Source organism: Thalassophryne amazonica, chromosome 9 (genome assembly GCF_902500255.1).
Source record: "Thalassophryne amazonica chromosome 9, fThaAma1.1, whole genome shotgun sequence".
Lineage (NCBI taxonomy): Eukaryota > Metazoa > Chordata > Actinopteri > Batrachoidiformes > Batrachoididae > Thalassophryne > Thalassophryne amazonica.
In genome coordinates, this window is record NC_047111.1 from 68,943,078 (window position 1) to 68,958,642 (window position 15,565).

A 15,565-nucleotide genomic window follows, 5' to 3' on the forward strand; every position below is an offset into this window, starting at 1 on the left:
GCTCATATTTGTATTTTTTTAATGTTGATAAAAGATTTGAAAAGTAAGTGTTTGGTATCAACTCTGACTCTTACCTGACTCTCATATCACTCCTCTCTTGTTTGCTTTACCTCCAGTTATTCTCCTTAATGGATTCTAAGCCACCAATCTCTCGGGCTAAGATGATCTCTATCACCAAATCAGCCATCAAAGCTATGAAAGTAAGAATGACTTTGATACATCTTTATGATAACTGTCATTTTTTTTTTTTTGTGCAGTAGTGGAAAATTGTGAATGCCTGAGAAAATGATATGGCCTTTTGTTTAGTGTTGTGCTCTATATTCTAAAATGATGTGTCTTTAAGCTTCTACCTTAATGTTTTCTTTTTTCAGCTTTACAAACATGTTGTCCAGATTGTGGAAAAGTTCATTAAAAAGGTGAGACAAATTTGTCTGAATGTATTCATGTTATCATTTGTTCTTGTGCTAAGTGACATAGGAAAAAAAAATGTTCATGATATACGTGTTGGTAATCGGACCTGTCTTCCGCACAACAGTTTTTTTTTTTCCCCCGAGCAACTTTGAACAGACATGAACAAAAAATGGTCTTGGATCCAACAAAGTTATAATTATTAAAGTGGTCATATTTTTGCCAAATCAGTTTATCTTTTACATTTTCATGTGTTTAATATTTATTGTTCAGCATCTCCAAAGTCCAACAATTCTGTGAGTGTTTCACAGATGCTCTCTTGATTTAAGCATCATTTGACAGAAATAAACCCCCTTAGATGCTGTAATTTGATCTCAGATTTGTTTAAAGCACCCCCTCCACCACCAAAAAAAAAATAATCCACCCACTCGCTTTCTCAGTGGCTCATGATGACCACCAAAATCAGAAAAAAACAGATATGCAAAGTGAAAATTGTTACCACACACACATAAACAAACAACACTTAATGCCACATATGACAAGGTGACATGAAGTTGTTATTGTAAATGCACTCTGTTTCGACATTTAGAAGTTGAACTATGTAGTAGCTGAGTGCTTTCATTGTGAAAGATCAACAGGGAAGGTGTTTAATTGTTACCTTCCAGGTTGCTTGACTGTGAGTTCAGTAGTAAGGTCTTTGCTTATCTCTGTTCATTTCACTTCATTTTATGTTACTATATACGTAAGCAGAATTCTAGCCCTTGATTGGAGAATGACTCGATTTCACTTTGTTGTTTTCATGCCCCTCTCCAGTTCCACTTTTGTTTGTTGTCTGTTTCTAGCGCTTTCTTTGTCGTCAGTAGCTCAAAGGACACTTTGCAATACGAAATGAGCATGCAAAAGTACAGACTGTCTAGCTTTTCTCACATTTATTTATGTTGTTTAAAAGGCAGTTTGACCTGAGCACATCAAGCAATCCTTTGTTGTGATTATCACCACCCCAGATTTTTGCTTGTCAAATATGGATGAATCCAAATCTTGTGTTGTCTTGTCCTGTCTAGTGTAAGCCTGAGTACAAGGTGGCTGGTCTGTATGTGGTGGATTCCATAGTTCGGCAGTCCAGGCACCAGTTTGGGCCTGACAAGGATGTGTTCGGTCCAAGATTCACCAAAAACATTACTGCAACTTTTGAGAACCTTTGCCTTTGCCCTGTGGAGGACAGGGTAAGAAAAAGAGTGGATGAGTATTATACTGTTACAGTTACAAATGATTGCATATGGAGTCAAAGATTTGCTGTGTTCATAACAAAACGACCATTCTGTTATCCTCTCTATGAATTTTGTTTTGTGTTGTTTGTATTTAATATTTAGAGTAAACTAGTACGTGTGTTGAACCTGTGGCAGAAGAATGGAGTGTTTAAGATTGAGGTTATTCAGCCTCTCTTGGACATGGCAGCTGGCACTACCAGTGCTGCTACTCCGCCTGCGGGCATAGATGAGCCAGGTAATTTTTGTGTTTTGTGCAGGTTTGTACATAAGTGAAAAATGGTTCAGATAAGGTAAAAAGGAAAAATAAAGCCTTTTTTGTTGAGACTTTGCTCTGTTACATGATGTTCTTATGAATATGCAGTTTATTTTTGCCTCTCTGCTATAGTGTATTTTTATCTGCTGACACATTGAACGTGATACACTCACTGCAATGTCACCAAGATTGTGTCTTTCTTTGTGTGGGCACCATCGGTTGTACATATACTAGACCAGGGCTGCCCAGATCTGTTCCTGAAGGGCACCTGCCCTGCATGTTTTCATGTCCACCTGCTCTACTCAAACCAAATGTTTAATTCTGTTGTTTCACAGCTCTTCATTTGCTGCGCACACCTGTTAGTCAGTTAATTGACCATGCATAGGTATCAACCTGACCCCAGAAAGGGCAAAGAGGGTGCAGGTTTCTTTGTAACCAGCAATTCCACCAGGTGATTTCACTGATTAACAGCAGATGGGGATGAGTTCATCAGTGAAATCACCTGGTGATTCAGGTTGACACTTGTGACCATGGATGGAGGAGGGAGAGTGAACAAACATGCAGGGCAGGTGCCCTCCGTGACCAGATGTGGGAAGCCCGTCATCGGCAAACCCTCCATTACATCCCCTATAGGTTTTCTGAAAAGTGGGTTTGAGGCTCAGATGGGGCTATTCCAAATGTTGCCAGCTTGGCAGTATCTGACTACATAACTCCCAGCCAGCCAATAAATGGGTGAAGAGGTGGAGGGTGGGCAAAACCAGCTAGACCTGGGCAGGACAAGTAAAGCTTGAACACTATGTTGTACTTACAAACAAAAGCTAACTGCTTGGTTTGGATGATTAATTAATCTGTCTCTTTGCAGATTAGGCAGTGGTTTTCTTGGGTGTGGTTGGGTGTTAAAATTTTTTGACCAGAATGTTTGTTCATTCATTTTCTGCCACTTATCAGAGTCATGATTGCAGTAGACCAATCAGCTTATCCCACACTTCCTGTCCTTGGCCAAACCTTCTGACTTTTTCTGGGGCCTCCTCCCAGTTGGACGTGCCTGGAAGACCTCCCTAGGGAGGCGACCAAGGTCATCCTCACCAGATGCCCCAACCACCTCAGCCAGCTTCTTTTGATGTGAAGAAGCAGTGGCTCTACTCTGAGTTGCTTCTCCCCCTGCCCCAGAGTATAAATCTAGATACCTGACAAAGGAATCTCATTTTCACCATTTGTATTGTTGAACTCGTTCTTTTGGTCATTACTCAAAGCTCATGACTATCGGTGATGATTCTAAGATGGCGCCCACTGTGGCAGACATCTCTGTTCTACTGTCCTGACAGAGATGCTTCTTTTTACTTATTTCTGCCTTGTTGTTAATGTTGAATGTACAGTACACCTACAACCCCTGGCAAAAATTCTGGAATTACCGGCCCCGGAGGATGTTCATTCAGTTGTTTAATTTTGTAGAAAAAAAACAGATCACAGACATGACACAAAACTAAAGTCATTTCAAATGGCAACTTTCTGGCTTTAAGAAACACTATAAGAAATCAAGAAAAAAAATTGTGGCAGTCAGTAACGGTTACTTTTTTAGACCAAGCAGAGGGAAAGAAATAAGGACTCACTCAATTCTGAGGAATAAATTATGGAATCACCCTGTAAATTTTCATCCCCAAAACTAACACCTGCATCAAATCAGATCTGCTCGTTAGTCGGCATCTAAAAAGGAGTGATCACACCTTGGAGAGCTGTTGCACCAAGTGGACTGACATGAATTATGGCTCCAACATGAGAGATGTCAGTTGAAACAAAGGAGAGGATTATCAAACTCTTAAAAGAGAGTAAATCATCATTCAATGTTGCAAAAGATGTTGGTTGTTCACAGTCAGCTGTGTCTAAACTCTGGACCAAATACAAACAACATGGGAAGGTTGTTAAAGGCAAACATACTAGTAGACCAAGGAAGACATCAAAGCGTCAAGACAGAAAACTTAAAGCAATATGTCTCAAAAATCGAAAATGCACAAAAAAACAAATGAGGAACGAATGGGAGGAAACTGGAGTCAACGTCTGTGACCGAACTGTAAGAAACCACCTAAAGGAAATGGGATTTACATACAGAAAAGCTAAACGAAAGCCATCATTAACACCCAAACAGAAAAAAAAACAAGGTTACAATGGGCTAAGGAAAAGCAATCGTGGACTGTGGATGACTGGATGAAAGTCATATTCAGTGATGAATCTCGAATCTGCATTGGGCAAGGTGATGATGCTGGAACTTTTGTTTGGTGCTGTTCCAATGAGATTTATAAAGATGACTGACTGAAGAGAACATGTAAATTTCCACAGTCATTGATGATATGGGGCTGCATGTCAGGTAAAGGCACTGGGAAGATGGCTGTCATTACATCATCAATAAATGCACAAGTTTACGTTGATATTTTGGACACTTTTCTTATCCCATCAATTGAAAGGATGTTTGGGGATGATGAAATCATTTTTCAAGATAATGCATCTTGCCATAGAGCAAAAACTGTGAAAACATTCCTTGCAAAAAGACACATAGGGTCAATGTCATGGCCTGCAAATAGTCCGGATCTTAATCCAATTGAAAATCTTTGGTGGAAGTTGAAGAAAATGGTCCATGACAAGGCTCCAACCTGCAAAGCTGATCTGGCAACAGCAGTCAGAGAAAGTTGGAGCCAGATTGATGAAGAGTACTGTTTGTCACTCATTAAGTCCATGCCTCAGAGACTGCAAGCTGTTATAAAAGCCAGAGGTGGTGCAACAAAATACTAGTGATGTGTTGGAGCATTCTTTTGTTTTTCATGATTCCATAATTTTTTCCTCAGAATTGAGTGATTCCATTTTTTTTCCCCCCTCTGCTTAGTCTAAAAAAGTAACCGTTACTGACTGCCACAATTTTTTTTTTCCTGATTTCTTATAGTGTCTCTTAAAGCCAGAAAGTTGCCATTTGAAATGACTTTAGTTTTGTGTCATGTCTGTGATCTGCTTTTTTTCTACAAAATTAAACAACTGAATGAACATCCTCTGAGGCCGGTGATTCCATCATTGTTTGCCAGGGGTTGTACATGATTGTAAGCTACAGTAGAGAGGCACTTTTAAACATCAGCAAGGTTCATCACGAACTTTAATTTAGCCTGTCTGACTTTGGCTCTCTTCTACATCGGGAGGACGCAGCAGACCCCGGGCTTTGGTGAGTTAAGCAGCTAGCAAATAAAACGGCCGAGGCGGAAATGAGGCAAGAGGCGTTGCCTACCTAGCGTGCTGCTGGCTAATGTCTGCTCCCTTGAAAATATCATAGACAAGCCGAGAACAAGGATTACAATTCAACGTGACACCAGAGTGTTGTGTTCTCACTTTCATGGAAACCTGGCTGACTGAAGATATGCCGGACTCAGCAGATGTACAGACCGTAGAAAAACACTGTTCACTGGACATTGAACTGTTGATGGTGAAGTTCAGACCTTTTTATCTGCCTCATGAGTTTAGCACTGTGTTTATAACAGCTGTTTACATACCACTACAAGCTAACACTGCTAGCACACTAGGCCAGCTGTATGATGTCATCAGCAAACGAGACCAAACACCCAGCTACACTACCACATGCATAGAGACTGTCATTCCCACAGAATACTGCAGAAAATACCCCAACCAAAAAACCTAGGTAAACTGTGTTGTAAGGGAGAAGCTATGTGTACGCTCAGTTGCATTCATCTCAGGCATTGCTGAGGATTATAAAAAGACCAGATATGACCTGAGCAGAGCCATCAGAGAGGCCAAGAGATTATACAGCAGAGGTCTCAAACTGATTCCAGAAGGGACCAAAAGGGTGCAGGTTTTCTTTGCAGCCACTGACTCCACCAGGTGATTTCACTGATTAACTGATTCCATCTGCTCAAAGTGATACTAATCAGTGAAATCACCTGGTGGAGTGGGTGGTTGCAAAGAAGACTTGCACCCTCTTGACCCTTTCTGAAATCAGTTTGAGACCTCTGCTATGCAGTCTGAAGGCGGAGGGTTACTACTGTTCCTATGACCCTTGACGCATGTGGAAAGGACTCCAACACATCACAGGCTTCCCGACAGAGGAGCAGCACAGTCGCATCCAGCCAAGCCGCACTGCCAGATGACCTGAATGAGTTCTACTCTCGCTTTGAGGCCCAAGATACTAATCAGCAGGGAAGGAGCAAGACAAGAATACAGGAATCATCACTCATGGTGACATCGGCAGACATGTGCAGGGTTCTGGGCAAAATAAATCCACGGAAAGCAGCTGGCCCAGATAACATCCCCTGGCCGCGCAGTCAGGGTTTGCTCATCAGAGCCAGCTGATGTGTTTGCGGACATATTCAATCTGTCCCTTGCACAAGCCTCTGTATCCATCTGTTTTAAGTCCACCGCCATAGTGCCGGTGGCGCAGACCGAACGGTCCGCCCCTAAAAATCGGTCCGCCTTTTGCATCTGCACATACGTCATTTCGGACCATAGAAGCGCGGCTGAGATGGAGTCTCTTCACCCAAAACAATCAAATGGATTAATGGGATTGTTAACCATCAGATGATAAAGGTAAAACCTCTTAAATCATTTAAAAGTCAGTTTTAAGCAGAAATAAGGCCGTTTTAAGTAGAAACTTGACAAAATTCTGTGACGCTTTGAAATGACCGATAGCCGTGGTGCTCTGATCACTTCCACCACCTTTTATGAAGCAATAAAGCTGAATTTATGGGGAAATGATTGTTGTACAAAAGCTTCAGATATCTGTTGCTGAGATAGATGATGACTGGAGTGCAGTTTGAAGCAGAAACAAGGTGATAATCCGTGAACCGCGTCATCGGGGGGACTGATTTTTAGGAGGACCACTCGGTCGGCAACACCGGTCCCCAAGGCAAGCACTGTCACTGTCCCATAGCACTCACTCCAATCATAATGAAGTGCATTGAAAGGATAGTCATGACCCACATTAAAACGACCATCCTGGACATCGTGGACCCCCTACAGCTTGCATATCGCCAGAACGATACACTGATGATGCAGTTAACACCGCTATCCACGTGGCCCTCACACACTTGGAAGGCAGGGACACATATGTCAGAATGCTGTTCATTGACTACAGCTCAGCATTCAACACAGTCATCCCCCACAAACTCACAGATAAGCTCCTCACACTTGGACGGACACACCCTCCCTCTGTAACTGGGTGATGAATTTTCTAACAGGCAGATACCACTCAGTTAAAGTTCACTACTATACACATCCAGCACAAAAACTATGACCACAGGGACACCCCAGGGCTGTGTACTGAGCCCCCTGCTCTACACACTCATGTATGACTGTGCAGGGGTAAAGAACTCCACTGGTCCGAGGTCACGGTCTATGTCTAGTAGATATTTCTCCTGCTAGACCCATGTCAAGTTAAAAATATTGTTAGTCTTGTGATTAAAAGTGTTCACAAGTCTGACTTTTTTTTTTCCCAAAACACTTCTTTATAGCAGTTCTGTAATTTCAGAAATGCAACAGAAAACAACCAGAAATCAGAAAAAGTTGGAACTATATGTAAAGGATAAAAATAAAAAATGTTGCTCTATTCCCAGTTTCTCCACTCACACCCACAGAAACCAAACGTTCTTCCAGAGTTGTCTTGAAGCTTCCCTCACTTGTCTCCTTCCAGCATCGACACTTAGTTTTTGAGAACTGCCTACCTGACACAGATTTACCATAAAGTACCACACTGTATTTCTGAATGATTGATGTAAATGAGGGCTAAGAAAGTCATTTTTTTTCTTGGAAAATGCTGCAGGCCTTAAATGTAGGAATGGATATATATTAAATAAAATCAATCTGAGCACACAAAACATTAAATATGTAGGTTTCACACAGTCTGCAGTAAACACATATTACATGTCATCCAAACTTTTCTGATTTGGAGTTATAAAAAACAAAACAAAAGAACAGTTAAAAACATAGTTCAACTGCATATAGAAAAACATTATAAGCTGTGTTATCTTTATTCATTCATTTTAAAGGCCAAATATGTTTTGTGGCACTACAAGAATTTTATTTATGGAACAGGGGATAAAAATGGCTCTCTTGACAGTAAAGGTTGTCATAAAATTTTCATCATACTAGTCTGAGAAGCAACGGGTGTAATTGTTGCCCAAAAAATGTGATATTATAGAGCTCACGTACCAAGAACAGACAAGTGGAATAAGTAACAAGAGTAAAGGCTATGTTTGGGCTACATAAGACAAGTACAAGGCCAGAATTACAAAAAAGTGAAGTATAAGGTGCACAGCACATTTACATAAAAGCAGAGCATCATGTGAAAAAAGTTTATAACTTTACATATATTCAACACAAAATTAAAATGTTCTATCATTCTATAGATTTACAAATACAGTATTGATTGAATACATGCGCATGGTGTGATGACTAATGCTACGTTGAGGCGCACTGGCTCGCCGTTGGAGGCTCTGAGCTTCCAAATACGTGGGACCACTACCTTGGACCAGGAGGACAAGTAACAAAATTAGTGCTACTGATCCTGACCAGTAAGCGTAAAAAATATTTCTCTAACCCTGCTGTGTAGCCTCCCAGAACAACACCCGCATCATTAAATTTGCAGATGACACTACAGTCATTGGTCTGATCACTGGTGAGGGTGAGACAGCATACAGCAGAGAGGTGTCAGATCTGGTAGCCCGGTGTCGCGACAATAATCTTTACCTCAATATAGACAAGACCAAAGAGATGGTTATTGAACCAAGGAGGAGTGGGGAGCTGCACACACCGCTATACATTGATGAGACAGAGGTGGAGAAGGTGAAAACCTTCAAATTCCTCGGCACTCACATTAGTGATGATCTCACCTGGTCTTACAACACCTGACAGATCATCAAGAAGTCCCAGCAGAGACTGTACTTTCTGAGAAGACTGAGAAAATTTGGTATGTCAACCAAAATTCTTAGCAACTTCTACAGGTGTGTGATTGAGTGTGTCTTCACTACTGCCATCACAGTCTGGTATGATAATTACGTGGTTGAAGATGGGATAGCTCTTCAGTGTGTGATTAAGACCTCACAGTGCATCTCTGGGGCAGCCTTCCCCTCACTGCAAGACATTTACCACACCAGAGTCCTAAGTAGGACACCCGACTTCATCAGAGACAGTACACACCCCCAACACTCACTCTTCACACTTCTACCGTCAGGCACACAATACAGGAGGAGTCTGAAGTCCAGGACTACTAGGCTGGCGAACAACATTTACCCACAGGCTTCTCAATAACGCTCTTACACACAGACCCCTCCACCACCTGAGTGATTATCTCACTGTCATTCTTCTCATCATTATTGCTATCATTCTCTAAATATTTGTTGTTATAGTCCTGTTGACTATTTATGCATCTATGCACCTTACAGCTCCCGCACAACAGGAATGCTGCTTAAAACTACACAATATTGTACAAAATTGACAATATTGGATAAACTGCACATTCTCTAACCTTTACATCCTTTTAATATCGCATATAATGCATACCTCGGTCTAATAATGTGTATTTTACAATGTGGAGTTTTTATGATTCCCCTGAATCATCTGATGTGAACTCTTTATATGCAAATTTTCTAGGGAGAATGAACAGAGTAAGAATTTCATTGTGTGATGTTACTGCCTGTTCTTACTGTGCCTGTGCACATGACAATAAAAAACTCTACTGATAGGAGCATAAACTGAGAGTCTCACTTTATGACCTAGCGCTTTCTTCACTATGATGGTACAGTGTCGGTAAAACATTAGGTGACGCTCCAATCCAGCTTTCGAGCTCATGCTGTTACTTACCCCCACTTGTGAACAAAACCCCAAGATCTCATCGGCTTACCTCCACTGACAGAGGAAATTGAATATTGAACAGAATAGAGGTTCAGTAACTTTAGAGTAATAGAGCAAACATCACCAAGCTATTGATACCTGCTAATTATTGCTAATGTACAAATTAAATAATTGTAAACGGACAGCAAGCTATGTTTTCTCACAGGGTTCTTGCAGATCCTTAAGTAATCTTAAAATTCACTAAAAAGAAGGCCTTAAATGGTTTTTAAAAGTTTCAAATCACTCTTTAAAAATGGCAAGACAGGATTTTTTTTAAAATGTTTTCTTCTGACTTTGCAATTAAAAATATTAAAATAAATAGTAATATCTAGTTTTTCATAATTCAGTGAAAGTCTCATAAAGCAAACAGCAGAATCATCAAATCTTTTCTTTCTTGCTGGGATGCTCAGAGCAGACACGCTTACATCTAGCTCAACATCCCTTAACGTGACAACATAGAGAAGTGTAAAGTTTATAATAAAGTGGCTTTACAAGGAAGAATTTGCAGCATGGCTTCAGCCAGTACCATGGAGTGTGTTTTAGGCACAGCGCATTTGGTGCAGGATGGTCTTCAAATTCTGCTCAGTGGTAGTCAAGGCAGTGGAATTCCACATGCAAAGTGAGAAATACAAGACTGTAGAATCAAAATGCCAACAGATGTCTCAGGTCTGCTTTGGTTCTGCCCTTTCTTCCACTTCCACATTACATCCCGGCACAGATCCTCAAAGAGCACCTGGCTGTACACCTACCTAATTATGATGCTGGTCTTAAATATCATTGAGACTGATATTAAAAAGTCTTAAATCTCTTATGCCTTAAGCTGTAGCAACCCTAATCTCAGATATTTGTTTGTTGGCTGTTAGCTGGGCCCTCAACCCGCTGGCACATTAGTTGTCACTTAAAGCGATCACACCTCTAATTATAATTTTTTTATGATAGAGGTATAATGATACTCCATGATTATCAAATTGTGAAGCCTGTATTGAATTGTATATTTTAAATATAACGCAATGCTAAAGTACTTTCGGCCGTATGAGCGTAAAAATAAGAAACAATGTGACCTTTTGACCTATTGAAATAGATAAAGGTTAGCCATCTTTGAACTTGATCACGTCCTGTGTCCCCAAAATATTCCCTTTGAGTTTGAAGGCCCTGGCAGTAATAGGACTGGACTTATGTCAAGCACGGACAGACACAAAGTCTTTGCAATTCCCAATGGCCATATTTTGGCCTTGGGTTAAAATGAATATTGTGATACTGTGAAACGTCAACTACTGCATGGAAGAAATAACAGCCTCTTGCAGAAGAATTATAAACTAGAAGCACTCGCAGAGTGCAAACCTCCGCCAAGGCCATGGGGTCACTGACGCCATAACATCTACGAGGTCTGTTAGAAAACTATCCGACCTTTTTATTTTTTGCAAAAACCATATGGATTTGAATCACATGTGATTGCATCAGCCAAGCTTGGACCTTCGTGCGCATGCGTGAGTTTTTTCACGTCTGTCGGTTGCGTCATTTGCCTGTGAGCAGGCTTTGTGTGAGTAGTGGTCCACCCCTCTCGTCGGATTTTTATTGCGAATAAAATGTCTGAACGATTTGGAGCTTTGCTGCATCAAATGTTTCCAGAAACTGTGAGAGACCTCCAGGTGGACACCATTCGGAAAATTCAGATGGCTTTCAGGGACGATTTTATGGGGATTACACAGATTAAGGAGTGCTCCAGCCGGTTTAAAGACCGCCCACAGCGGCTGAGAGCACGGCGCACTCCGAGCGCCGATTGACAGGCTGACACCCCGCTTTGTTGATCCGTGACGTCATCTGACTTCCACAGAAATGGCAGAAGACGTGGACATCAGCACTTTTTCGGCACATTCCACTGTTACAGGAGTTTTTGTCATGGAAAGAGAAGCGGAGGGATGCGCCACGGAGCCGCTCATGGCGCGGGACAAAAGCACCTCCATGTTGGTCTCACAGGACGGCTTTCGGTGGCTTTTCAGTCGTGTGACTATACGAGAAATTGTGGATGAGCTGGACATGCCAGAACATGTCCTGTGAGGCTTCATCACGGCGTTGCTTTGTGCCATGCAGCTCTGTCCCGACGCGCGAATTCCTCTGCACGTCTGTCTCAATGTGCCGAAAAAGTGCTGATGTCCACTTCTTCTGCAATTTCTGTGGTAGTCAGACGATGTCCCGGATCAGCACAGCGTTCAGTTTGGAAATGAACGGCACATTCCACTGTTACAGGAGTTTTTGTCATGGAAAGAGGAGCGGAGGAATTTGCGCGTCGGGACGGAGCCGCATGGCGCAAAGCAACGCCATGATGAAGCCTCACTGGACATGTTCTGGCATGTCCATCTCATCCACAATTTCTCGGATAGTCATATGACTAAAAAGCCTCTGAAAGCCGTCCTGTGAGACCAACACGGAGGTGCTTTTGTCCCGCGCCATGAGCGGCTCTGTGGCGCATCCCTCCGCTTCTCTTTCCATGACAAAAACTCCTGTAACAGTGGAATGTGCCGAAAAAGTGCTGATGTCCACATCTTCTGCCATTTCTGTGGAAGTCAGACGACATCCCGGATCAACAAAGCCTTCACTTTGGAAATGATCTGGTTGTTTCAGCGGGGGTAGCCTGTCGACCGGCCGCCGCGCTCTCAGCCGCTGTGGGCGGTCTTTAAACCGGCTGGAGCACTCCTTAATCTGTGTAATCCCCATAAAATCGTCCCTGAAAGCCATCTGAATTTTCTGAACGGTGTCCACCTGGAGGTCTCTCACAGTTTCTGGAAAAATTTGATGCAGCAAAGCTCCAAATCGTTCAGACATTTTATTCGCAATAAAAATCCGACGAGAGGGGTGGACCAGTGCTCACATAAAGCCTACTCACAGGCGAATGACGCAACTGACAGGCGTGAAAAAACTCACGCGTGCGCACGAAGGTTCAAGCTTGGCTGATGCAATCACACGTGATTCAAATCCATGTGGTTTTTGCAAAAAATAAAAAGGTCCGATAGTTTTCTAACAGACCTCGTACGTGCCGTGGAATCATTGAACCTAAAAAAGTCTGATTGCTAGTTAGCGCTTGGCATCACAGTTTATTGCAACTTGCACCTTTCCCAGAAGCTACTGTCATCTGAGCACTGATATTGATATTGCATGTGCTTATAGACAAAAACAAATGAGACAAAATTCAATTTATTATTCAACTAAATTGCAAATATATTAATTTTTTAACATTTATGAAACACTTCTCTAAATAAATAACAGTAAATTCTGAAATAGAACTATTTTTTAAGTGTTGCATGTGCTACACAAGGCCATAGGGTCACTGACCCTAAAGAGATTCCCTCCTTGGCACAGTGATCTATTCAACAATTCAGTGTTACAACCAAAACTATGATGCATACACTTTTCTTTCCTTTATATTTGACATCCTTGACCATGAAAACATAGCACTAGAACTTGGAATCACTTTTATGTCTTTATTAGTTCAAAATTTATTGTATAAAAACCATTTTTAGGTAATGGTGGTTTTCTTCTGGATCTAGCTCCATAACATTTGAAGCTGCATCAAATCTGATGACACCTTACTGAATCAGTACAGATTCAGCTACAATTTGGTATTAGTTGTGCATCTCTAGCTTCATTTGTCACCTCACACTGACACATTTTCTATTTTCCCTATATTTTTGCATATTCTGGATCACCAGATCCGGAATCTGGATCCGATCATCACCAAACTTTGTTGTTTGATAGAACATTTAACTATGTTACACCCTAATTTTTTTCAAGCCTTTCTGCCTTGTTTTTGTGGAGTTAGAAACTAGAATGCCAAAATTCTCCCTATCCCGCAATGGTGAAGAATCCTTTAAAAAATTCCTGGATCCGGATCACCACTAAAATTTAATCACTTGTTCCTCTTGTCATTTCCAACCACTCCACAAAATTTAATCAAAATCTGTTCAAAACCTTTTTGAGTTATCTTGCTGACAATCAGACAGACAGACAAACTCGACCGAAAACATAACCTCCTTGAGGGAGGTAATTACTCATAAAATATAGAAGTAGAAAACAGATAACACCAAGGATGACAATTTATACTTCAGAATAATTTGTTTTTTTAAAGTTAAAACACTCACTAGATTACTTTCTACATAATTAGTGGGAACAGTGATGTAATTACAGAATGTATCAAATCACAGACAGGCATGGAAAGGCCATCTGGCATACTGGGCACTGCCCCGTGGGCCGGCGCACATTTTTGATCGAGCCCAGGGCTGTCATATTTTAAGCAAGCCATTGTTATCGACCGTGATGGGTCATTGGTTAATTTTCTTCAAGGACATTGAGCCAATCCAGTGACATCTCTCAGCCCTCCTCGGCCCTCTCCTCCCCCTTGACCAAGGTTATTACATTTTGCCATTTCAGCTGACTGGAGTTGGTGAGAAGTGAGTGGAAATGGGTAAATCACAAACGTGCAAGAGTACCACAGAAACGCTGTGAGGGGGCAAAAAAAAAAGGCTAAAGGCCCTCCAAGTGGACGCTGCAAAATATGCCAAACTTTTGCGACCACAAGTTCAACGGTGGCAGTAGGTGTAGGGCCGACAACGAAAGTAGAATAATTAGCTATTCAGGGGGATTCGGAAGAGGACAGAGGCGTGACCTAAGGACAGATTGAAGAGGTGGTCAAAATAGCTACCGTCAGCCTGGTAAGAAATAGCTAAAATGTTTATGAAAGGAAAATATTTGATACAGAGATGGTGGATGGTTGTGTGTGTGTGTGGGGGGGGGGGCAGCCTACACATGTAAGCTAGCACGCAGTCAGAAAGACAGAAATGATCATCGCCTGTGGAATTAACAATGAAAGTGTTTTTGGGATATGTGTAATAATAATGATTTAAAACAAAACAGAAAAGTAAGGATTAAAGAACAGAAAACAATTAATACAATTTAAAAATGATTAGAAATAGATCACTAAATACAACCCCAATTCCACTGAAGTTGGGACGTTGTGTAAAATGTAAATTAAAAACAGAATACAATGATTTGCAAATCCTCTTCAACCTATATTTAATTGAATACACCACAAAGACAAGATATTTAATGTTGAAACTGATAAACTTTATTGTTTTGGTGCAAATATTTGCTCATTTTGAAATGGATGCCTGCAGCACGTTTCAAAAAAGCTGGGACAGTGGTATATTTACCACTGTGTTACATCACCTTTCCTTCTAACAACACTCAATAAGCATTTGGGAACTGAGGACACTAATTGTTGAAGCTTTGTAGGTGGAATTCTTTCCCATTCTTGCTTGATGTATGACTTCAGTTGTTCAACAGTCAATGGGCGACATGTCTGGACTGCAGGCAGACCAGTCTAGTACCTGCATTCTTTTACTACGATGCCACGCTGTTGTAACACTTGCAGAATGTGGCTTGGCATTGTCTTGCTGAAATAAGCAGGGACGTCCCTGAAAAAGACGTTGCTTGGATGGCAGCATGTGTTCCTCCAAAACCTGGATGTACCTTTCAGCATTGATGGTGCCATCACAGATGTGTAAGTTGCCCATGTCATGGGCACTAACACACCCCCATACCATCACAGATGCTGGCTTTTGAACTTAGCGCTGGTAACAATCTGGATGGTTTCCTCTTTTGCCTGGAGGACACAATGTCCATGAGTTCCAAATCTGGTTCCAAATCTTTTGGAACCAGCCTCAAGTGGCCATTCAAGGAATTTGGCACTTTGACATTGTCATGGTTT

At 41.5% G+C, this 15,565-nt stretch overlaps 1 protein-coding gene across 2 annotated transcripts in view; it reads left to right on the plus strand.

Annotated features, from left to right (window-relative positions):
• Window positions 1–15,565, plus strand: part of scaf4a (SR-related CTD-associated factor 4a) — a 73,463-nt gene that overhangs the window by 35,412 nt on the left and 22,486 nt on the right. For both annotated transcript variants that reach the window (XM_034178319.1, XM_034178320.1), the window contains exons 2-5: window positions 117–200; window positions 372–416; window positions 1,470–1,631; window positions 1,779–1,911. In XM_034178319.1, coding sequence (XP_034034210.1) covers window positions 117–200; window positions 372–416; window positions 1,470–1,631; window positions 1,779–1,911 — 424 coding nt within the window. The remainder of the gene's footprint in view (window positions 1–116; window positions 201–371; window positions 417–1,469; window positions 1,632–1,778; window positions 1,912–15,565) is intronic.